Raw genomic sequence first — 25,332 nt, forward strand, 5'->3', positions numbered from 1 at the left:
CTGCATTATTTTCTCTGCAGTTTAACCACAATCACCTTTATACCAAAAGTTTCCATCCGGCTTACAGCTAACAAGGGTGGACACAAAGGTGATGTAAGCTGTGAAGAATGAGAGAAGCCAATTAACTATCGCAGTCTATAATCCGTCTGCCTGTCTGTGATCTTTCATTGTTTTTTGATAGTGCTGTGTAGGATATTCAGTGAGGCTTCTTTTTTAGGTAATATCCGATTAGATAAAGTGACTTAAAAATAAAACGGAAAATATCATACGCAGGCAGGAACATCAGAGGGGCATGGAGGCCCTGGCAGGTTTAGGGGGTCCAGGACTCTGGAGGGACCCCCCCCCCCCACCTTGGAAAAATGTACTGGGGTGGGAGAGGCCTCATTTTGTTTCGTTTTGACTCTGTGCTTCACCATCGCACTTGATAGACCGCTCTCTCCAACCTGATGTCTCGGCGGTGGTCTTAAACTTCGTGAAGCACAGCTGTGACACATCTCAGCCATCGGCAGAGGGGAGGAGTGGTTCTAACGAGAAGTCAGTTTGACAGGAACACCACAACCTAACCGTGAGATGCCATTTCCGCAAGCACCCGGCACTACCTCATACCCCCCCCCCCCTCCCCCGACAGCAGTATCTCTAGTGACGTCCTCTGTGGAAACCACAGTGCTCTGGTTGACCAGCGTCAAATCATCTCCCTCAGCATATGTTTCGTGTTCATTTTTAAAACGGCCCCCCTCAACCCCTCCACCACATTAAAGTGAGAACAAGTCTCATAACACTCACTTCGCAGACGACGAGTTAGCAGTAAAGGTAAGATATTGTCATTTGCTTTAGATGCACTCTGTATATCATTGGTTTATCGTGCAAAACCAAGTCTGTACATCATTGATACATTAGGGGATATTGTCTTGTGTAATATGCTGTCACACCATTATAATATTACAGCTTGTGCTATATACTGTTGTAAATATTTACTCATGTACTGCCTCTGTCTTGGACGGTTATGTACTGTCAACCTTATATTCAAATATTGTTCAGTGACCCTATGGAAAATTCTTTGGTCTCATTGTACACTTGTGTATTAATCAAATCATTATGGATTTCATGATTTTTTTTTTGTTTGACTAAAGGAAAATTGCCATAAGGTCAACAATAAATAAATTGGAGGGAGAATTAAGACAACATTTCCAAGGAGTGTAGTTCCACGGAAGTTTCAATGTCATCAGGCTTGGAAGATAAATGGATGGATTTTACGGGGTACTTTTTCGGGCAGAAAATGCAAAGGGACGTCTTGGGCATCGGGCATCAATACTTTGATACCTTAGTATAAACTATAAATATCTTAAGAATAAATTACAAAAGGGATCTTTTTATTAAAGTAACCAAGAGGGCACCGGATAAATTTCATCTGTCCTGCGATTCACACAAAATGCCAAACCGTCTTTCGGTTGCGTGGGAAACGCTTCCATTGCAAGTGCGCGGCTTGCGCATCTGCCCATTGTCGCTATTTGGGGATAGTGACTCGAACTGATTTCAAAGCAGCGCCACAGGTCACAGGTCCGACCTAACGTTTTTAATTAATTATTAGTCCTGGCCTGCAGATCGATCAGTTGTTTTCCACGGAGAATTAAAAAATGATACAACGTCTTTCCAAGCGGGCAAATATAACCAGCGGATTTTAGCGGATTATTTGTATATAATTTTTATTCTTTTGTAAAGGTAAGATATTTCTTTCGGCTAAAAAAATATAATGACTTAAGTGGTTAGCTTGTGCTGAAGCCAATACTCCCCTCGGTTACGTTTGAGACCCCTGCCACTATGCACATTTCAGATAGGGGAAAAAGGAGCAGAGGATGGGATGGGCTGTAGCAAAATGTTTCCCGATAGGTCGCTTAGCTTTTGTGCTAACATAATTAGACAAGTTTAAAATTCTACAACAATGTTTCGGAATAGCTTGATATTGCTAATCACTGGGATTTTCTCAAACAATGGATGTTAGAAAGAGACCAGGCGGGGCTGGAAAAGTCAAACTGCTTGAACAGTTCAATAAACTATTTATTTTGTATTTTCTTCTTGAAATGTCAGTAATAAATTTATTGGGATATTAAGACTTGAACTGTGGCATCATTTATGAAAGTTCCCCCGGAACGAGGACAAAATGGGCTGGTCTTGGCATAAAACTCCCTGGCTGAAATTTAGTTCTTCTTCGAGCCTGGTGATGGCCCTCTGTTATGCTAGACAGCTATCTAAGATAGCAGAGTCAGGTTTATTTAGCCAAGTATGTTCACACATACAGGAAATTAGTCTCCGGTTATAAGGGCTCACATAAATACGGTAGGTAAAGATATTGGAAATCCAGTCTCACCCTTTTGTCACACTTGCAGACCAGCAAGGAAACTATAGTTGCTGCATTTTGACTGATCATTTTTATTTATGTTACAGGAGTGAAGGGATCTTGGCATTTCACGCTAATTAACCGATAATGCCCATGTCTGTCGGCGCCCTCTGGGTGGGGCTCATGCTGTTGTCCCTCCCTGTTCCAATCACTCTGTCCTGCATCACTGGCAAAGCCGACGAGTGCAAGGATTTGGAATTTGCACCTGGGTCCAATCTTGCAGGGGAAGGCTTTGACATAACCAAGATGCAGCGCAAAGGTGCTTATGTCATCGACATGAGCTCGTGGATGCTCCGGGACAAGAAATGCGTGATATGCAACAATCCGTATTTGGGAAGAAAGGAGAAACTTCCCGTGTCCATCGTGGACTGGAGACCTAGCCATCAGTGCAACATGAAAGTTTCCAGCAGCATCTATGAGTCCAGCGAATCCCTGGTGACCTCCTCCTCAAATAGTGTGGAGAACGACTGGAAGGTCAATCTGGAAGTCCAAGACAAAAGGGGAGAGGGGAAGCTCATGTTGGCGGGGACCCAGTCCAACCTGGCCCAGTACTCCATGGAGAAAACCAAAAAGGACAGATTCAGCTTCACCAGTCACCAGGTGTCATGCAGCTACTACAGGTGAGTGTGGTCCTCACACTTTAAAGGTCTCCTACTATGCTTTTCTGGTTTTCCTTTAGTGCGTTATACAGCTTTATGTGCATTTAAATGGTCTGCAAAGTCTTATGGCCCAAAGTACCTGCCAAAGGGAGTAACTCTTACCACAGAAAGCACAGTCCTCTAATCTGCCTGAAACGCCTCATTGAAATTCCACCCCTTACTTCCGTGACATGATGAGGTCACTTCGTAACATTATCCTTAGTGGCTGTCTACCTGCCGGGATCAGTCTGCAGACTGCAAGATGGTCAGAATGTGTAGGGCAAGCTGACCAATCAGAGCGCACTGGGTTCATCAGGGGTGGGGCTTAAAGCTATAACAGAGCGTTTCAGACAATTGTAGACAGAGTTATAGCCTAAGTGAACAGAGATGTACAGTATTTGGAAAATAATGTGGTTTTAGTACCTTGATGGCTGTAAATATGTTCTAGTAGACCTCAAAAATAAAATTATGAGCAGTGAAAATGAGTAAAATAGGGTCCCTTTAACACGTTGGTCATGGGAAGAAGAGTCTGTGCACCACAAATCATTAACCTCTCCATACATCGATGGCTCTGCAGCTACAGAATTTCCAACCAGCCTCGTCTACACAGCGAGTTCCAGCATGCGGTGAAGAAACTCCCGAAGAAATACAACTCCAAAAGCAAGCAACGCTATTACAAATTCATTGATATTTTCGGCACACATTACATCACTAAGGTAATAGATAGGTAAAAAAAAAGGGGGGAAGTCCTATAGGGATCATCAGCCAATCGAACCCATCCTTTCATTTTGATCTCTGCTGACTACCCAATCAACTCTTCCGTTTGACCGTTGACCTCCGCAGGTGCGCCTGGGTGGCAGTGTGAGCTCGGTGACCAGCATCCGGCAGTGTGAGGCAGCACTGCAAGGCCTCAGTGTCGAGGAGGTGAAGACCTGCCTGGATGTGGAGGCCGCAGCCAGTGTGGGACAGCGGCTCAACGTGAACACCAACTATAAGCACTGTGAGGAGGACAAGAACCAGATGGAGAACAAGGCCAGCTTCTCCAGCAAGTTTAACGACAGGTATACCAGGGCTCTAGGCAATAACATCCACGTCGTTAATATAATGAAAATTGTAGCAATGTAATATTTACAAAGCGATAGCTAAATTCTGTTTATTGAACTAATTAGGATACTCTTAAAGTCTTTGCAGTATAGTTATTTGTTGAACCATTTGTTGAAGTCATTGGAACCGTAAGACGATTTGTCGTGGGGGGTGTTATCTAATTTAGCAAAATATCTCCAACAGATTGACAGAGATCCGAGGGGGTCACACCACAGAGCCCGAACTGCTTTTTTCAGCCCAGAAACACCCAACAGCGTACAAGGAGTGGATGACCTCCTTGGCTACCACTCCAGACCTGGTATCCTACTCGCTGGACTCACTCCATGAGTTGCTCCCCAACTCTGAACCAAAGGCCCAGCCTCTACAGAAAGCCATCAGCCATTACATCTTGGAGCACTCTCTGTGGAAAAACTGCTCTGAACCCTGCCCCATGGGCGTGAAGACCCATCCCAAGGATTCTTGCATCTGTGCTTGTCATAACAACCCAGGGGTGACCCCAAGCTGTTGCCCTTCCAAGAGGGGGTTGGCTCGGGTGAAGGTCACCGTGCAGAGAGGTTCGGGACTTTGGGGGGACTATGATACAGGCACTGACGGGTATGTCAAAGTGTTTAGCCTTGGTGTCCCTGCAGGACGCTCTCCGGTGATCTATAACAATAACAACCCCACCTGGAACTACATGCTTGATATGGGCACGCTAGTGCTGTCGATGGAAAATAACCTTCGTTTTGAGGTCTGGGACGAGGACAGCAAGTGGGACGACGACCAGCTGGGCGCCTGCGACGTCAAGTTGACGGCAGGAGTGAAGGAGGACCTGTGCACCCTGAATCACGGCCTGCTCTACTACAAAACGGAGGTGGAATGTGCGCCGAATTTGGGAGGCGAGTCGTGCCACGATTATGTGGAATCGCCGATGAACTTACAGCTGAAGAAAAGCTATGTTTCCCGCAACGCCCATCCAGTGCCAAAGGAAATACTGGCAAAAATGGGTGTGCTGCTGGACACTCATTATAATACTTCTATGGCAGTAGGTACAAATGATTACAGCAACAAATTTGCTGCAGAGTAAAAAGATATTTTTCAGACAAACTTAATTTCCCAGAGAACTTAAAGTAAATTTATCTGATCACCTTTAACAGAAGCGACATAGTGGCTAGCACTGTTAGCTGACACCTCTGGGACTAACGTGTGTGGAGCTTGCATGTTCTCCCCGTGTGGTTGTGAGGTTTTCTCCCACAATCCAAAAAACGATGCTGAGGTAAATCGAAGTTGCCAGATTATCCTCATGAGTGCATCCTGCGATGGTTTGGTGCTCCATTCTGTGTTTATCCCTGCCTTCTGCCCATAGCTTCCATGACCTTGCCCAGGACAAGGGACGATACAAGTTGGACATTTAAAAGAAATTTCCAGTAAATTGTGAATCGTTTCTCCCTTCTCAGTCTTAAATGGAAAATAATGGTGGTCGTGATGGTGTGTGTGTTTGTGGGGGGGGCTTCTAAAACCCTTTTTCCAGTTCAAACTGAATCATGTATTCTACTAATTGAACACCTCCCTAGAAAAACACATTCCATCTGCGTGGTCTGTGGTTTTGTAGAGACCTCATGCAAGTCAGCGCTGACTAATATGCTCCATGGCTTATCAATTGTCATGTGGCATCTTTGGATGTATAGTTGTATATTGAAATTTTACAGTCTCACCTATTTCTCTAATTTCTAAAATATTATATAATATTATAATTCTCTGCATTGGCATCCTGTCTCAGGTGCCCCCTGCCCTGTGCTTCCTGGGATGAATTCCAGACTTTTTGCTTAATTTATACAATGACAATTCCTGTATTTAAGCTCTGGATATTTAACCATAATAGAAAAGTATATTAGACCATCATATTATTTCTTATATACTTTATTGTGATTTGTTTTTAGCATTTTTGTATGTATTTTGCTATTCTTCACAAAATAAACATTGAGGTAAAGTGTGTCGAGTCGGTTAACATACCTACTTGAGAAACTTCCGGAAGCTAAGGGGTTTATTTTTGCTCTTAAACAGAACCGGATTCTCTAATCTAAGCTGAGCTGTGTGTAAGAAGAGCCATTTCTGGACAGGCATCTGGAGATTGGGTCTTCGCAAACAACAGACACCTGATGCGCTGGATAATTTTAATATGTCAGAAAAACGACAAGAAAGGAAAAAAACAGTCCTCCGCAGTACAGATAACCATATGAAAAGGAAGTGATGCGGTTTCCTGTCTGCTGATCAAGATAAAAATAATGTGTGAGGGTTGGTAATGTGTTTATCTCGAGATGCAGCTTTAAAACAGAGATCCAATTAAAAGATCGATTAGTCACAGTGTCACGGGAAGGCTCGGGTGGACAGGCGATCGTGCGGGCGGTGGTTCAGAAAACCAGGCAGACGAGCAGGATCGGGGTAATCGGGGTTTATTCGGGACAAGGAGACACGGGAGGCGAGGGACCACCAACACCATGTGCACAGATCACGTAATGACGGACAACGATCACAGGCAAGACTCAGACTTAAATACACAGGACTGATCACAGTAATCGGACATAGGTGGAAACAATCAGGGAAACACACGTTGGCAAGCAGGGGGGCGTGGCACACATGAGGAGCCGACGAGCAGGGCATGACAGAACCCCCCCCCAAAGGCGCGCTTCACCGGGCGCGCCAGGGAGGAGGCGACAGACGGAACACGGGAACCCGGACCTGGAACCAAACGGAACAATCACCGAAGCACAGGAAACAAAACGGAGACGCAGAACACGGCAAGGGACAAGACGTAAGACAGGACTTGACAAAGGGCAGGGAACGCAGAGAGACAGACTAGAAAGGGCGGAACAGAGGGAACAGGCGGAACAAAAGGAGCGGGAGTGACGGGAGGGAACGACGGGAAACCAGGAACCGAGCGGGGCAGAACAAAGGGACCAGGAACAGAGGACGGCGGGACAAAGGCAGGAGGCGGAACAAAGACAGGCGGGATAGGGGCAGGAAAGGGAGAGAAGGAGGGGGAACCAAGGGGAGCCCGTGGGAGCCCCAGCGGGCGACGGGAGGCAGCCGGAGGGGCCGCAGGCGGCCGGGAGGCCGGAGCCGGAGGGGACCTCGGAGGGGCCGAGGAGACAGGGCGAGGGACCCGCGGAGGGGCCAGGGAGGGAGCAGGAGGGAGCACCAGGGAAGGGGACGAGGGAGCTGGAAGGGGCCAGGGCGAAGGCCCGAAGGAGGGGGGAGCCGCAGCAGGTGGCGACGTCCGGTGGAGGGCCGGAGGTAGGGGCCCCGCAGGCGACCGAGGAGCCGCCGTCGGGGAACCCCCAGGCGACCGACCAGGCACCGGAGGGGGGAGCGAGGCAGGGCGACGAGGCATCGGAGGGGGACCCGCAGGCGACAGCCGACCCGGAGGGCCAGGACCCGCAGGCGCCAACCGAGCCCCAGCGCAGGCGAGGCAGGGCGAGCCAGGGGGCAGGGCGGGCGGGACCCCAGCCCTGCGTCTGTGTCCCCTTCCCCTGCGGGACACAGACAGGCCGACCCTAGGTCGGGGTCGACGCTGCCGGGGCGAGGGATCAGGGCCAGGGACAGGAGCGGGGCCAGGGACAGGAGCGGGGCCAGGGACAGGAGCTGCTGCAGGCGGAGGGGGCGCCTCTGGAGCTGCTGCAGGGCGGTCAGGGACAGGAACACGGTCAGGGACAGGAGTGGAAGTCTGGGGGGGCGCCTGCCCGGGAGCTGCAGCAGGCGGCTGCAGAGGGGGCGCCTGGACAGGAACAGGAGCACAGTCAGGAACAGGAGCTGGCTGCAGTGGGGGCGCCTGCCCGGGAGCTGCAGCAGGTGGCTGCAGTGGGGGCGCCTGCCCGGGAGCTGCAGCAGGCGGCTGCAGAGGGGGCGCCTCTGCAGGAACTGGAGCGCGGTCAGGAACAGGAGCGCGGTCAGGAACAGGAGCGCGGTCAGGAACAGGAGCTGGCTGCAGTGGGGGCACCTGCCCGGGAGCTGCAGCTGGTGGCTGCAGAGGGGGCGCCGGCCCGGGAGCTGCAGCAGGCGAAGGGAGCGCCGGGACAGGAACAGGAGCGCGGTCAGGAACAGGAGCGCGGTCAGGAACAGGAGCTGGCTGCAGTGGGGGCACCTGCCCAGGAGCTGCAGCTGGTGGCTGCAGAGGGGGCGCCGGCCCGGGAGCTGCAGCAGGCGGAGGGAGCGCCGGGACAGGAACAGGAGCGCGGTCAGGAACAGGAGCGCGGTCAGGAACAGGAGCGCGGTCAGGAACAGGAGCTGGCTGCAGTGGGGGCGCCTGCCCGGGAGCTGCAGCAGGTGGCTGCAGTGGGGGCGCCTGCCCGGGAGCTGCAGCAGGCGGCTGCAGAGGGGGCACCTCTGCAGGAACTGGAGCTGGCTGCAGTGGGGGCACCTGCCCGGGAGCTGCAGCTGGTGGCTGCAGTGGGGGCGCCTGCCCGGGAGCTGCAGCAGGCGGCTGCAGAGGGGGCACCTCTGCAGGAACTGGAGCGCGGTCAGGAACTGGAGCTGGCTGCAGTGGGGGCACCTGCCCGGGAGCTGCAGCTGGTGGCTGCAGTGGGGGCGCCTGCCCGGGAGCTGCAGCAGGCGGCTGCAGTGGGGGCGCCTGCCCGGGAGCTGCAGCAGGCGGCTGCAGTGGGGGCGCCTGCCCGGGAGCTGCAGCAGGCGGCTGCAGTGGGGGCGCCTGCCCGGGAGCTGCAGCAGGCGGCTGCAGAGGGGGCGCCTGCCCGGGAGCTGCAGCAGGCGGCTGCAGTGGGGGCGCCTGCCCGGGAGCTGCAGCAGGCGGCTGCAGTGGGGGCGCCTGCCCGGGAGCTGCAGCGGGAAGAGGGAGCTGCGCAGGCATGGGAACCGCAGGCAGTGGCGGCTGCACCTGCGCTGAGTCCGCGGGCAGTAACGGAGGGAGCACCTCCGTACCGGCGATCTCCGGTCTCTTCCTCCTCCTCCGGCGCCTGGCGGTGGCGGGAGGCTGCGTGACGTCCGTAAAAACGGACGGCGGGAAAACGAACTCCGGCTCCGGGTAAGGATAGAAAGACTCTTCTTCCTCGTCCGTACTCGAGGGCCAGTACCTCCACACGGAGTACGGGTCCCGTGGGGTCGGTCCTCGGGCTGGAGTCCGGATGGGCTTCTCCGCGTCCGGAGACGGCCACATCCGGGAGAGCGAGCAGGCTCCGAGTCGGATAGTCTCCTGCGGGACTCTCCTCTGCCTCCGCTTCGTCTTTTGTGGGTCCGTCATTCTGTCACGGGAAGGCTCGGGTGGACAGGCGATCGTGCGGGCGGTGGTTCAGAAAACCAGGCAGACGAGCAGGATCGGGGTAATCGGGGTTTATTCGGGACAAGGAGACACGGGAGGCGAGGGACCACCAACACCATGTGCACAGATCACGTAATGACGGACAACGATCACAGGCAAGACTCAGACTTAAATACACAGGACTGATCACAGTAATCGGACATAGGTGGAAACAATCAGGGAAACACACGTTGGCAAGCAGGGGGGCGTGGCACACATGAGGAGCCGACGAGCAGGGCATGACACACAGCAAGATAATCACTGATGACCATAAAAAGCTCATGTTATGTCAAGGACTCTAGCATTACCAGGCTCAGAGTACAGTTTCAGTTTCACTCTCTCTCCGGCGAGCTCAGATACGTTCCGCGCAGGTATCTAACTCTTTTATTCATGTGCTAACATGTAGATTGTGGGCGTGATATTCATGCCACCGACCTTCAGATTTCTGACGCCCTGCAAGCGTCGGCGAACCAGACGGCCCTTCACCCCCAAGAACATTTTGATCTGTCCTCTCTTGTCTTCTCTCTTACTTTCCACTCAACGTCTTATCATTGTATAAGATGAGGTCTTACATACATCGATTGTGTCGTCCTTGTTAAATCCCTGTCAAGCATGTAGGGGACGTTAGGTAGGGGAGTGCGCTATATAAAAATTAAATGAACTGGAATTGAATTGGCTAAGGGTTCATAATGAATGGCAAGGCTGACCAATCAGAAAAGCACAATACTAAAGGTCTGTGAGTGTGTGTAATAACTGATACTTAATTGATCCCGGTGGGGAAATTGTCTTTACGCCTCCCTCAACTTGCTCTTTGTGAGTAAGCTGTCTGCGAAGGGCTACCACCTGTAGCGGTGCCCACGGAGCTGGGGGTTAAGGGCCTTGCTCAAGGACCTGCAGACGTGCTGAGGCTGGGTGTGAACCGGCAACCATCTGATTATAGGCACACAGGCTTGGCCTACTGAACCACATGCTGCTCCAGTGTGGATTTGGTTTATATTACTTTGTGGGGACCACTTTTCAGGTCCCCACAAAGATCTGTGAATGCAATCAAAAAAACAAAAAAATGGCAATAGTCTCATACTTTGTTTGGTTACTTATGGTTAAGGTTAGGGCTGCGTAGGGGTTAAGTTTGTCATGTTGCGATTAGAGTTTCCCCCATAGAAATGAATGGAAAGTCCCCACAAAGACATGATTACAAACCTGTGTCTGTGTGTCTGTGACTGTCTAGACAAATCAACTTTGTATTAATTTCAGATGCCGCACGAACAAACACCAGGAGTCAGATACTGGATGCGGTTGCTGTCTGAACTTTAGTAAGAGCCAAAAAACTTGACAATAAGTGAATTGGTACAGGGGTTCGCAAAAAAACGTACAAAAATATCAATGGTTGTTAAAGGTAGAAAAGAATACAAAAATATACAAAAAAACAAAACAGACAAATAACAGAAAAAACATGATTCGGGCAGAACGCTGATATTAGCCTGTAGGGACAGAGATATTATTCAGAGATATAATTTCGAGTTAAGAGGACTTATCCCTTAAAAACAACAGCATGCACAGGATGCTGGGATGTTATAACACATAATGTATTAATGCTGAACTGTGTATTAACTTGACAAAATGTAACAAATTTCCATGACATAATGTGATGTTATTACATAGTGTCACAGATTATTACAGCACGTGATGTAATAACTTGACAAAATGTTACAAATTTATAGACATTATAATATTATATTGCAACATTATCTTATTATTATCATCATCGTCATTATCATTATTATCCTCATTCAATTTGTTACATTCTGTCAAGTTATTACATAATGTGGCATTATTACATAACACGTTGTTACAAGGAAACAACAATGGCTAGATGATCTGGCTTTAACTGCTCGTTTCTTACCTCGATATCCATTTCCAAAGAATCCGTTCAGTCCATACTTGCTCTCCTTGCCACCTATCGACAGAAATACAGGATAAAACCACATACATGATATTTAAGTGGTAGAGACAGCCGTACGCCTTTTAATACAGTACAGACTGATTGGCTGGTTATTCCAAACTCAAACCTGATCATTTCTGTTTGAAATGAACACCTCAGTAAGGGCCAATTAATTAGGAGCTGGAAGACTAATCACCCTCCACTCAGGACGTCTGGATCAAGGATAGGAAACTCACGCCTACCAAAAACGCCAGCTGAATTATTGAAAGGAAAACAGGCGCGTGGTCTTTGATGTTGGTCATCTAAGATGGGAAGGGAGCCCGGCCTAGTTCACTGAGCGTTGTACAAGACGACAGGACCGGCTGGAAGCCTCTCACCATACGGGCCTGCGCCATCACCGAGTCCGACGTATCCTGTCACGGGTCGAAGGAGACACGACTTTCATTTGTAAAATGAGCTTGACTGAGGTCAGCTTTATTTTCTCCTGGTTTCGTGGGATCGTGCATCGCACGATAGCTCCTTATGAGGATGACGGCGATTGATTCTGAGCATGAACATTAGTATATATCTGCCTGACTCACTCCACTCAAGTCGATCTGAAAGTGCATGGCTAATGGTAGCTGGAAATGCTGTCCACCGTGCTTCTGACTAATCGCAGCATGTGACTCATTTGTAGTTATGAGTAAAGAATTTCTTAGCAATAGGCTAAATGCTAATTTGTATTATTTAGGTTACCTGCAGGTTGCACGGGGCCATTCTGGTACCCTCCATCTCCTAAAGGAAATAGACAAAAAGGCACAACAGATGCAGAGGGAGGTACTGTGGTTTAAACAAGGTGAGAAACCACCACATTTTTACAAGTTTTAACAGCTATGTTGACAGTAGGAGTCAACGTGCGTCTGTCTGGCTGTTTTCACACTTAACTAAGTTCCATAGCAAAATAAGTGCCTGGCGGAAATGCACATTATGAAAAACGTACCATGTTTGCTTGTTGGTTTCCCATTGGCTGCCAAGGCTTGGGGACCATATGGATAGCCCCCATTTCCTGTGGGAGGGGCGGAAGTCCCTTATATCGTGGACTGCTGCTAAACCTCTGCCCCACAAGGGTGGAGCCCCCCCCCCCCCTCCCCCCCCCACTGCTCGCTGTCCTTACCGTTCTGTGCCACAGGAACAACTGGGGCACCGTTGTAAAGCTGCCCCACGCCACCTGCAGCAAATGGGATCACAGTTCACATGTGCCTCTGAGCCTCCCCCCGAAATACCTCACAAGCGTCCCAAAAAAACCCAAATCCTGTAGAATCTGTCCTGACGCATCCCGTGATGTCATCGCAGCTTACCGCGTTTCCCTGCTCTGGACTCGAACAGTCCGCCGCCAAGCTCGCTGCCCAATCCACCTGCAAAATATAAGCCAGGATAGTCCATCCACTCCAACAGAAACAATGGTCCTAGTTTGCAGTTGTACTCACCCAGGCTCCCTTTAACTAGCCAATCCCTTGGTACTACCCCAAAGTGCAGATATGTGTACCTAGGTCCCGGTCATCAGCCAGCCCCACCGATTGGACGGGATGAGCTCCATACGGTGACTGTCCCTGACTGTAGCCGACCGCCTTGCCATTGCCTCCCAGCCTAGCAGGCACCAGTGGCTGGCCCCCGTAAGGCAGGTGAGCCTGGGGACCACCAACTCCAACACCTGGTCCACCTCCGGCACCCCCTATTGACACAGAAAAGGTACCGCATTCAAAAGCGGAATTCTATGCACGGTGCATGATAGTGTGTCACACGTGACAAACACGGATCAGAAGCTCAGCAACGAGCTGTGACAACACGGAATCACCAATCTGTATTCATTGTTCTGTTTCCCATAAGACCTTTTCTTTATCACCTTAAATGATATTTAGATCAATATCTTCATCACAATGCTCATAGAATCATTCTAGTCAAAGCACAAAGTGGGAGGGGTCTAATGCTGCCAAAATCTGGCCGGCCACAGAGCTGCTGGTTTAACACGCATGAACTAGAAAACCTCACTGTTATCTACAAATGACCGTGTTTGTATGTGTCGCCTATGTGTTAGAATCTAATCCTTTTTCTGTAACTTTAGTTTCAGAAGGAAGTCTGGATACCCAACCCTTAATTACCCATATGTCTCCTACACCCACCATATTTTCCAGGCTGGACCCCCAGTCCCAGGCCCTGTCCTCCGTAGGGGCCGGTGGCGAGCCCTGGGTGAGACAGAGCAGTGACGGTCTGAGCACTTGAGATGCAAGATTCAAATCTCTATTGGTCGTGTGCGACAGACGCATTAGAACACTCAGTTGGTCAGCCTCCTTCGGGTACAAAGAGAGTGAAGGCAAAACAAAATATGATGCAAAAACTAGACGACATCTTAATGATTATCTCATTAAGTTAAATCTCGACAATCAGAGCAAGAGGAGAAGGGTCATTACATTATTGACTATAGGTGGTGTTAGCCTAGGTTAGCCTGGGTTAGGCTGGGTTAGTCTAGGTTAGCCTGGATTAGTCTGGGTTAGCCTGGGTTAGCCTAGGGTAGCCTGGGTTAGCCTGGGTTAGCCTAAGTTAGCCTTGGTTAGGCTGGTTACCTGCTGCCCTCGCAGCTTTGGCTCCCAGTCCAGCACCGTCAGCGGAACACTGGGGTATCCTAACCCTGAAGGAGCTAAAGCCCCATTTAAGGATATTTAATAATAAATCGAGGTTCCGTCAGTGTTAAGGCGCCACACCCTTGCAGTAGCCGTTTCCAGTAGCTCCACAGCCGTTAGCGTAGCTTAGGGAGAGGCGCCGGTGTTCTCAGCCCGTCAAAGGGAGTGAGGAAGGACAGAGGGACAGACATGGACACACCGACAGATGGATGAACAGATGAAGAGAGAGTCACTGTTAGAGGAAGGAAACAGACGAACAGACAGGCAGACAGATGGACAAAGAGAGAGAGAGAGAGTGATACTTGCAGGTTGGGCTTTCCCTGCATCTCCAACTCCAGCTGGCACCGGGGGGGGGGGCAAAGGAACCAGATGGATCATTCCTTCTGAGTTTTTTTCTGGCTATCAGTGACTCGGCAGTCAGTGTGCAGAATACCGTCCAAATGTTGCTCTAGATCACGATAATGGTGGTAACTTAATCATACCACTGAAAATGGCCCCCAGGTCCACTTTGAACGTAGATTTTTGATAACTTCATCTGCCCTTATCTCAAACCTCAGCTCAGTTAATCAACAGGATGAACATTTCATAGGTTCCCACGGGTCTGCAAACACATGCCATACGCTCTGTGGTCATGTTCGACTACTGTGTTGACGCCCTGGCAAACTGCGCCCTGCATTTGGACAAACCTAGTCACTTTAAGAGCATTTTCTCACAGTGCCGTGTCAGCTTACCTGGTGCAAAGCCATTGGCCAGCGCTGCCCCGGGAAAAACGCCCTGGCCAGCACCAAAATCTGCAGTCATACGAAAAAAAACTGTATTTTAACTAGCATTTGCATTTCATGCGAGTATAATTTGTACTAAAGTATATTAACAATAAAATAATGTTTACTGACAATGAATGCTTTCCCTAATTCAAGCAGTCATAGGAATTTTACCTGCTGGTCTAGCTTTCCCAACCTGAGGATATCCAGCAGCCCCCTCACCTGAGCCGGGTGACCAATAAGACAGAAGAAAGACGGTGTCAATCAAGCAATGCCCCTCCCACATTCCTCCCCGATTGGTCGATCCATTGACCTTATTCTTTCAGGCAGAAGGTCAAAGGTTATTGACATAACATTCCACCACACATGTGACTCATGTATGAAGTACTACAAGATGCTCTAAGTTATGAAGCCAAATCGGAGAACAGGCAAAAAAAAAGATCCATCACCTGGGCCAAAGCCGTTTCCAAGTGTCACTCCTGTATAACCTCCAGGCTGGGGACCGTAACCTAGGAGACATGGTGATGTCACAACAGGATGCGGCCTCACGATTTTCAGTGACTACGCGAGGGGTCACACTCACATGCATTCAGTGGGGTAATCAAAGCCCTCAATTACAATTACAATTATAGTTAAATGTAATTACACCCACCTTCTACACCCACCTACACCCACCTTACACCCACTGCTTATCCTAGTCAGGGTCATGGGATAATTGCACTTACAGTAACAAATAATGCATAAAATCATGACTTGTAGCTGCACACATTCAATGAGATCAGCACACAGACGTCATCGCGCTCCAAAGGCATCCAAGGGTTAGTACATGCAGCATAACATGAACTGAGCTGCTGAATCAGGGTGAACGTAGCAGACAGCTGCGGACAGTACATGCAGAACCGGGAAATTGCAGGTACGACTGGCAGGAGCCGACAGCGTCGCCACGGACACCGGATGCATGCCGGTGTTCACCTGCTTTAGCTGCATTTGCCCCCTGTCCGTTTTGCACCACAGCACGTCCTGGGGACCACAGAATCATCACCACATGTTACTTAACCGCAGGTGACACACACAAACATGTCCGGACAAGATGAGACCGGTTCACATCAGGAAGTTTAGCTATGTCGCAGAATAATTCCAGGGGGCGGGGGAATTTTATTTAAAATCCTCTAACCACCTGGCAACCTTGACCCAAGATCCCAAGGCCATTAAAATGTGGATGAGCTTCAGAGACACAGAATAAATCAGAATTCAGCCATAAGGTGATTTAAAGCCAGGAACGCTAGACGTGGGACAGCACAGTACCAGCATACTCTGTGACAGGGAGCAAGTTCTGTGCCTTATGATGGTCAAAGGATATTGCTCCACCTAGTGGCACGGAGGTCAATCGTGATCAAATCTTCCTCTAGCTGGACCACCGAAAAACAGTCAAGTCACCAGACACTAAAATGAACAGCTTTCAACAAAAAAAAATCAGACTTATATTTTAAGAGACCTTAGACCAGCTTGACAATGGTACTGTGTAAATAAAACACGGCAGGCTTTGAAAATATTAGTCACAGCAGCAAATTATAGTTGGTCATGGGTAGTGAATGTGGCTAAGCCAAAGAAAGGAACGAAACGATAACTTGACCTTTGAGCGTATAAGGCCATTCAAATCACAGGAAAGAGGAATTTGACTACACAGGAACCACTGGCAGATGCTCCTCAGAAAACTGCAAACCAGCAGTAACAGCAACGCTCAAGCGAGTGACACTGCAGCAGACACACTGCAGATGACACACTGCAGCAGACACACTGCAGATGACACACTGCAGCAGACACACTGCAGATGACACACTGCAGCAGACACACTGCAGATGACACAAAGTGATGGCAATATTAAGCATAAAAAAATTCACCTAATGTCTGCAGTCTCTGTGGTGAACACTAGATATCCGTGTTGGTCAGTATCACTCAGGATGGACAGGCAGAGCTGAATGCCATCGACAGACCATATCCGAATGGGTTAAACCAAAGACTTGTGCCAGTGACGCACCAGCAAACCACCAGGGATGTGAGGTTTACCCAAATGTTTCACTTCCCACTAGCCACACCAGCTTCTGGATATCAAACTAGAAACCAGACATATTCCTTGAGTTCAGGGCCATCTCAAGGGGAACCAGGGCAGAAACATCTAGAAACACTCACAGGATGATCCTGAATGAAAGACACTGTACAGGTCCTTAACAGCTTTTTTTTTAACTAGGATATGTCCAACTTAAGCAAAGGTACTCATTTGACTGAAAAACAACTGGAATTAGAAACGTGATTTGAAATTCACAGCCTGATTTATGTACACATACATTATTATTATTATAATTAAATGAGAGAGAGAACACAGACAGAATGACAGACAGACAGACATGTCAAGTAACAGGTGGATGAATTCATAGGCGTCCAAAGAGGAGCCACTGTTGGACACTGAGGCAGCTCTCAGACAGGAAGCAGGTCTATGCACCTCCATCAGCAGGGCGCGACGGAGGGAGCATCACTAGAGTCAGCGCCCAGGTTCGAGGCTAAGGCTCAGAGCAGAGACTCTGTGCTGAGACTCAGGGCTGAGATTGATTACCCGCTTTAGCTGCTTTAGCCGACAGCCCTTCAGCACATCGGACTCCTGCACCTACAGGCGATAGGCAAAGGCACCGTCACAAAAGCGTCGCACGGCTCCCTCCACCCCCGGACAGGTCCAGCCCTGCGTTTTTGCAAGAGCTGGTACTGGTTTGTCCTTCGTTTTGTTTAGCAAATCAGCGATACGCCATTAAACAAACGAGCTCTGTCGAGACTGGCGAAAATGACATCATCTGGGAAGTCGGGGTGGGGTGGGCAGACATTAAAGATGCTGGGAGAAGGAGCTAACAGAGTCTGCCTTTCACAGCGCCACACGGGCCCTTTAGTGGGGGGGGGGGGGCGCGTATACATACAGATTTAAACCGCGATACAGTTTGGCAGGAGAACAGAGAACAGGAACCAGAACATTCGAAGGCAGACAGAAAAACAAACAGTGGGGCCTGTAAAAACGGCCAGACTGACAGGCCTGCTCCCGAGTTCCGGGAGGACGTCTGATGACTCATCAAACAGCATCCCGTCTGATGTGGAAATTCAACTCGCCACGCGGTCACCCCCAGTGTGCGTGGAAGGGGGGGGGGTGTTCAGAGTCGGGGCTCCTGTGAATTCCAGTTGGGTAGCTTACCTGCCCCCGGAGCCAGTCCTGGTCTGGGAAAGATACCGGCTGCGGGACCGTAACCTGGCAACAGGGTGGGAAGAGAATATCAAAGCTACCAGGTGAACACCAACAGCGAGGGGGGGGGCATTTGGAAGATCAGAGATTCCTCCGGCTTCAACATGAATCAAAAACAAAGTGCAGCCCCTCCCACTCACCCTGCCCTCCAGATGTGTAAACAAAACACAACAAAAGAAATCTGATTGTATCAGAGGCTTGCTTATTAATGAAGCTGTGTGTTCGGGTGTGATGAGAGCTAGACGATCATTAACTGACCAGGAGAATGGCCTAGCACTAACCTCCCAAAGTTCCACCATAGCCGAAGCCGTTAGCTGCGTACCCTGCGGATATAGACGGAGTGTGAACAGGTACAGGGCACAGACAGGCAAAGTGGGCACATGGAAACAGAGATAGAGTACAGACACAGAGAGATTCATGGACAGGACACATAGGGAACAGAAGAGAAAACAGACAACAACAGAACATCACCCCACACAGACTGGAGGGCAGAGGGCACAGTCACCCAGACGGAACCTGCACAAAACGCAGACATGACACGGCCAGAGCAATGAGCACAGAGAGCATGTTCACACAGAGAGCGTGGACCGGGGCACAGACAACGACAGGATAGACCGAGACAGAGCACAGATGCAAACAGATGGTGGACTGAGGTGTAACATAGACCGTATGATAGGAAGTTTCTCTGCCTAGCAAGGAAAGGCCCCGAGATGAATGGGGGTAAATTATGGAGGGAAGGGGGGGGGGGTTACTCAAAAACAACCAATACAACCCCCTGGACCCCCGTAAATTGGTAGAGACCTCAACCCCCCGAATGCTCAACCCAAAGTTATGCCCTTGCCAAGATGACTTGCACCAGCTGACCTTTGCGTGGCTTTCCCAGTTGCTGCCCCACGCCCAGTCCGTTCCCCAGGCTGGGTCCTGAAACCAGAGTAGCCAGGGAATTTTTACTGGGAAGCGGTGATGAGGGGAGCTGCATGAGCCACATGGGGGGCACCTGTTAAGGGCTATGCTACAAAGGACTTGGACTAGAACAGTTTTGGCTCAAAACTCAGCCAAATATGAGATAAAGTTCAAAGAAATTGCAAGAGACAAAACGAAAGCTATATCTAAGCGGCTCAGTGATGCCACACACTCAGTAGGAGGCTGATAAGGAGGTTGGGGAGGGCCTTACCAGCACCAAAGCCTCCCTGGGGGCCGAATGGTTGCCAGGGCCCTGCTCCTGTTCCACCTGTGGAAACAGATTCACTCAGACCAACCGGGTTCACTTGCCGAATTCCAGCCGATGTCTGGCCACCACGACAAGTGAACGTGCAGTAAACGCGTCTCTGACTGCAGAGGAAAAGGGCCGCTCAGACCTACAGTGGAACAACAGACTCTCACATGGGAGATGAAAGGAGAGGACCGACATCGGGAGCTGTAACGAGGCCAAGAAGGTTAACCCTCACCGGCTGCCCGCTCCGCGCTGAGTTTGACTACAGGACCGCGTTCGATTTTTACAGCAGTAAATATTGCTCACCTCTCCCGAGCTGGGCTCCAGGGTAGGGACCTGTGTGCGTATACAGAGAAATGAGCGAGAGATAACATAAAACGTTTTTGGGTTTATGGCAAACTGAAGGTTTTTTAAAAGTCATTTCCTGTTGTTTCTTGGCCAATATATAAACTGCATTAACTGAATTATGCGATTCTTATTTCCTGATTCCAGAATCTGATGAGATACTTTACTTAGGGAAGTGTTACTCATCTTTTAAGAAGGCATCTTCACTTCAGCTTACTTAATTTAGAGATAAAAGGTTCTGCTCTCCTGTTCGTAAGGGTCGACGGGGACGAGGCTGTCATTGTGCCGAACCAGGTCTGAACTCACCACCTGCTTTAACAGACCTCCCTCCAAAAGGGCCGCCCCCAAAACCCAGCCCCCCCTGCTGTGGAAACGGAAGCCTGGCCCCTGGAAACACACAAAAAACCCAAAGTAAGACTTCTAGCACACGTGTATTCTTGTGTGTGTGTGTGTGTGTGTGTGTGTGTGTGTGTAGTTCAGGGAATATTATTATTCTGAGGTAAAGGTGTCAGCGAATGGCAGCTCACCTCCAGCTTTAACTCCACCCCCGCTGGGTCCTGCACCAATACCGAGCCCTGGGAGAGAGGAGGTCACACTCAACATCACCACCAGCAACCAGCCCTGCGCTCGCATGCCGCTACTACGGCACGGCAGGCAGATGGCATGCAAATATCAAATGACATTCAAGCAGGTGGCACTGCACAGAGTAGCTGAGACACGCAGCTTGGACAGTGACAAAAAAGAACACTGGTCACCTCTGCTAGGCAAGGCTCTTCCTAGAGGGCCCCCTGGTGGCCGAACTCCTGCAAAACATGACACATGAGAATTACGACAATGGATTTAACAGGCACACAGGCAGCCCTGTTACGCACTTTCCAAATACTGCAGAATCAGCGCCGCGCCAGGCTGCCAACGCACCACAGCGAAAGCCTGTGTGACCGGAAAAACCTGTAGCTGCAGAGATGGGGGTTTGTGGTGTAAATGCTCGCATGCAATCAAAAAAAGAAAGAAAGAAAGAAATGTTTTGTCCATGAGAAAATGGCAAATTCCCTGAACTTAGGGGGTCCGGCCGGTACTTGGGGGAGAAGTGTGATGCTGTCAGTCCTGTTACTCTCCTACTGCCTGGTCAATTAACAGGGCAGAGAGAGACTCACTGATAATGAAATACTGTCACACACATTCACATTCACACGCATGCATACATACACACACACATACACAAACACTCCTGTACTTATCTTTGTAGGGACCGTCCATTCATCCCTATGCCAAAACTCTAATCCCAACAATTAATCTCATCTAGCATCACGCCACGAGCATCAGAGCCACTCTGCCGGTGTATCAGTCCATCAACATAACTTCACGCCATTATATCATCAGCTCACACTGGATACAATGACCTGTAATACTGCGGAACCTGTACACAGTTAGGTTATTTTAAGGTATTAGAGCAGCAGTCAAATATCGTCCTGCTAATCTTTTTAGAAAGACGGATGTAGCCGTTAGCAGCAGCGTCCAGCCACCAGAGACAAAGAAATGACTAATTTACCAGAGAGGCAGTGAGGTAAGAAACAACCCTGCTGTTCTGCACAGATTTCAGGTGCATAACTGCATCACAGTCACACTGTCACAGACCGACACACTACTAGCGCCCCCTTCAGACTGGGGATAGAAGTGCAGACTGCTGTCTCCAGTGCTTCAGAGTCAGCTGCTGACTTACAAGTTCGAGACCCAAGCAACGCACAAAAATCGTATCCCCAACCCCTGTACTGCTTAATATGCGCTGAAGCACTTTAAGGGCCCCCTCTGGTTTTGACTGTCTGCGTTCTGGCACCTAAAAAAAAATACAAAATGAACAACAGGGAGATAAAACAAGTATGTATTTTATTTTACAGACCAATGTTCACGCAAGTTCCTGTCCTTTATTAGTTTGAATTTATTCTTAAAAACACACAGTGTTAATACTGTTATAACACCTCCACTCTCATACACCCAGCGCATCCTGGATCCTTCTCATTTACAAATTAAATACTGAATAACAGTGTCCGATAATGTATTAAGGGGCCCTTTAAATGTCCTTCTGTGAGTGCTTAGCACGTAAGTAGAAGACACGTCGAATATTTACCACCACAAAAAATTCCCCTATGTAAATTTCCACCATGCAGCAATGAGCCAATGGCTTTCCCGCCCTTTTTTCTCTGGTCCCATACTCCCCTCTTACCTCCTTGTAGAGACTGCCCAGGCAGGCAGAGCAACAGCGCCGCCAGCAGGAAGCTGTAGCCCAGCATGACAGACTTGAGAGGGAGACAGACGGACAGATGGAAGCGCCACTAGACATTTCTCCCACTAGCCCACGTCTTATGTACCAATTTTGCCACCCTGCCTCCTATCCCCTAGACCCACCCTCTTGCATTCTGATTGGAGCATCCTGACATTCCATTGACTCCGCCCTGCTCCTTTTTTCACCAGCCCCGCCTACCCGTATCACAACTGGGCGAGCAATCTGACAACTCCGCCTCCTTTCATTAGTCCCGCCTCCCCGTGCTGCAAATGGAGCATCCTAACATGCGGATGGGTCTGGCTCTGGGTTGCCAGTTAGGTGCCCGGGTGTGTCCATGCAGAGGAAAAACGATGAACGACAGCTGTCAAGCTGATGACGAGCATGCAGAGTTACGGGAAAAGGGGACACCGGACCGCACTTTAAAGGCCTGTACTTTCTGATTTATAACTGGCTCCAGTATTCCACACGCCCAGCCTATAATGAGCACAGTTACCGCTGACTATGAAAGAAAAACACCTTTTTCAGCAGTGTGGGGACTGGCCACGAAATCAAGCCTGGACAGCCAGGCAGGGCAGCATCCACTTCCTCCCAGGTGACTGACACTCAGTATTCACCGGGAAAGTTAACACTAAGAACGAGACCAGAATAAGATTGATTCTGACAGATGGGATACAGGGGAGTCCACACGCATTCTCCACACGGGCGAGGAACGTCTCCCAGCATCCCGGTCAGCCTTAGATGCAGATGACCTGACCCACAGACATCCTGCTCGACCGTGGGACGCATCTCATCTGAAAAACAGCCAGCAACACAAAGACGTAAATGCTGAAAGTTCTGTGCTTCGACTACATTCAATAAAATCTAAATTAAAAATAAAACATAAAAAAGCTTTAAAAAATTCCTACATATTTCATACCTGCAGAGATGAAGCCCCAGGCCTGTAAGGTACCATTTGCAGACGGCAGCTTAAACTGAGCTTAAACTAGAGGATTTATGTTACTAAAATAGAGACCCTGAAATGAATCACGCTTTGGCTGAGAGTGTTGACATCCCAAGAAATTTGCAGGGTTACGTGATTCTTTCCCCTGGCGACTTAAACACACAAACGGGGCACCTGAATCATGGCTGCATTTCGGGGAAAAAAAATAGAGAAATCAAAATTAAGGAACTGGTCAGAGCTGGGGGTGGCACGGTGGTTAGCACTGTCACCTCACACCTATGGGATGCGGGTTTGAGTTCCCGCCAGGGTTCCGTGTGTGGAGTTTGCATGTTCTTCTTAAGTCATTGTGGGGTTCCACCAAAAAACATGTAGAGGCTAATTGTAGTTACCCACAGGTATGCACTGTGCCTGGCGATGGGTTGGTGCCCCTTCCTGGGTTGTTCCCTGCCTCATACCCATAGGCTCTGGCCTGTGTTGTCAATGGCCTGTAATCTAAGTAAACTCTTGGTTTTGGACAGAGATCGAGCCTTGACTTATATCAGAGTGTTTCTTGGAGAGCGCTGCGTCCCACATTCCCGGCACATGTGCCGAGCCAATCGCGCGAGTCCAAGGATGGCTGTGCTTAGAACCCATCCAGCAAGCGATAACCTGAGGATGAGACCCTCTGAGGACTACGCTGGACCTGCTGGACTGAAAGATGAAGTGAATGACATGTCGTGTGACGCAAACAGTAACACTTTAGATACGTAAGGCCTGACTACCTTAAACAGACACACACAAGCAGACAAGTGGGACCCTTCATAGCACAAGACGACGCGCGTCTCCAACAAGGCTTCGGAGAGACAGCGTGCAACTACGCACGTCACTAACCCGCAAAATATTTACTCAGGAAACTAACTTACTTGCCCACTCCCCAAAATATCGGCGATCGTTTTTCACATCTGTCATTTTCCCCCTCCTTATGTCTGGGCGGAGGGCTCTCTTGACGTTATGCCCATTTAGCACGCACAAAACGGGCCTTCACCAGCGGGTTTGTGCTCCGTGTTTTCATTGTGACGGCACGCCGGCCCCAAATGCCACCGCTAAATATGCCCGCTGGGAAGCGTTTGTCACCTGCTGTGTCCATGCAGCGCGTGCTTGTCAGTTCCATAGGCTAATCATCCCTATGATTGACTAGAGATAAGGAGCTATCTACAAAACAAACAGCGCTAAAGACTGCAGTCAAGGTCCACTGCTTGTCCGGACGAGATCCCGCCTTCTAAACTGCCTTGAGCAACACTCCACAGAGGTGCATTGTGGGTACACAGACTGTTTGCATCACTTTTCATAATAAAATAGGAGTTTATTGTATGAAGGACTGTGTAAAATGTTAAGAAGGACAATTAAGATGTTTACAATGATGACGTTGATGTTGGAAGAGCCACATAAATTTCTGGCACAAACGCAGATGAAAAGCTACCTACCCATGAGTGAATCTGTATGGCTGGATGTATTCACTAAAGATGTCCAATTAAAAGTACAACATGGTTATTTGGTACTTTGGCCAAACTGTTCTGCAATCTTCTTATTCTTCTCTTTAGGGTCAGGATTTGGTGACCTCGCCACTACAGCCCACCTCTGACCAGCAGACATCCATGTGCACTCACAAGCGGCACAAGTGGTACAGGACAGCAGGAGCTCAGCCAAAGGCAAACAAGCGCGTTTGCATTCCTTCTCTCTGACTGCTTCCTGAGTCTGGGCTCCGCCTGTCTGCCCAGGTCTGGCGGCCCATAAGCCATGCGGAGCAGGAAAGGCAGATGGAGGTCGAGCGGCATGCGCCCGTCGTGGCTGAGGCCTCCGTGGAGGCAGTGGAGGTGTTTTCCACCACTCAAGCTGGACATTTTTGTGGAGCCCCCTCTTGGCAAGCATTCATTATTTAGAGGAAGATAAATTAACATGTTAACCAGCCAGCTAGGTACGGGGTTGTCAACTTTGGTCAGTTGGCCGATGTGAGAATTTCAATTCGAGACAAGTCTGTATACTCATTTAACATATATGCAACGGTTTTCTTACCTCGTAAAATAGTATGTGGGGTTTGCAAACTATTTAAATAAAAAAAATGTAGGTTTATAATGGAATAATGCAGATTTGTCGTAAGATTTCTTGCACAAGAGTCTGAAAGCGCGAGTGTCACACCAGAGGAGTGAGAGCCGGTGACCCCATAGGTACGACCTTCTGACTCTACCAGCTAACCTTTTATTTTGTTTTGGAAACATCTGGGGGGGCGAGATCACTTTTTGGATGGGGCCCTAAAAACAAAAAACCCTGTGCCTGGGGGGGTGGGGTTACAGTGAGGGATTCGCAGGTATGAAGGCATGAATACACTCTGAACTCCACCTCATTGATCTACATCTGCTACATCTCCATGTCCTCAGGCCCCCCCAAGATACTGACATGGGCAGCTAACAAACTGGGGATGTCAGTCTTTTATTGCACTTGGTTTTAAA

At 49.4% G+C, this 25,332-nt stretch overlaps 3 protein-coding genes across 5 annotated transcripts in view; 2 read left to right on the forward strand and 1 right to left on the reverse strand.

Annotated features, from left to right (window-relative positions):
* The window catches only part of atp5mf (ATP synthase membrane subunit f), a 78,780-nt gene that overhangs the window by 21,203 nt on the left and 32,245 nt on the right, over window positions 1-25,332 (forward strand). The window lies entirely within an intron of this gene.
* Window positions 337-6,109, forward strand: LOC125717998 (perforin-1-like). Its single transcript, XM_048991456.1, has 5 exons — window positions 337-810; window positions 2,443-3,015; window positions 3,611-3,749; window positions 3,877-4,094; window positions 4,321-6,109. The coding sequence occupies exons 2-5, from the start codon at window positions 2,483-2,485 to the stop codon at window positions 5,201-5,203; spliced, it is 1,773 nt and encodes a 590-aa protein (XP_048847413.1). The 5' UTR covers window positions 337-810; window positions 2,443-2,482; the 3' UTR covers window positions 5,204-6,109.
* Window positions 9,673-24,039, reverse strand: LOC125718002 (uncharacterized). Of its 3 annotated transcripts, none has more exons than XM_048991463.1 (22): window positions 23,749-24,039; window positions 20,381-20,428; window positions 20,153-20,200; window positions 19,932-20,012; window positions 19,587-19,616; window positions 19,242-19,298; window positions 18,932-18,988; window positions 18,349-18,390; window positions 18,020-18,073; window positions 15,760-15,807; window positions 15,237-15,296; window positions 14,962-15,009; window positions 14,758-14,817; window positions 13,529-13,591; window positions 12,895-13,080; window positions 12,707-12,763; window positions 12,523-12,576; window positions 12,349-12,414; window positions 12,105-12,143; window positions 11,747-11,782; window positions 11,331-11,384; window positions 9,673-10,908 (listed from the first exon to the last, which is right to left on the reverse strand). In XM_048991463.1, exons 1-22 carry the CDS (start codon window positions 23,792-23,794, stop codon window positions 10,904-10,906), a joined length of 1,239 nt encoding a protein of 412 aa, XP_048847420.1. In that variant the 5' UTR covers window positions 23,795-24,039; the 3' UTR covers window positions 9,673-10,903. The 3 variants fall into 3 exon arrangements, with proteins under 3 accessions (XP_048847420.1, XP_048847419.1, XP_048847421.1); XM_048991462.1 differs by lacking the exon at window positions 23,749-24,039 and adding an exon at window positions 21,847-22,385; XM_048991464.1 differs by lacking the exons at window positions 15,760-15,807; window positions 23,749-24,039 and adding an exon at window positions 21,847-22,385.

The sequence above is a fragment of the Brienomyrus brachyistius genome, chromosome 22 (genome assembly GCF_023856365.1).
Source record: "Brienomyrus brachyistius isolate T26 chromosome 22, BBRACH_0.4, whole genome shotgun sequence".
Lineage (NCBI taxonomy): Eukaryota > Metazoa > Chordata > Actinopteri > Osteoglossiformes > Mormyridae > Brienomyrus > Brienomyrus brachyistius.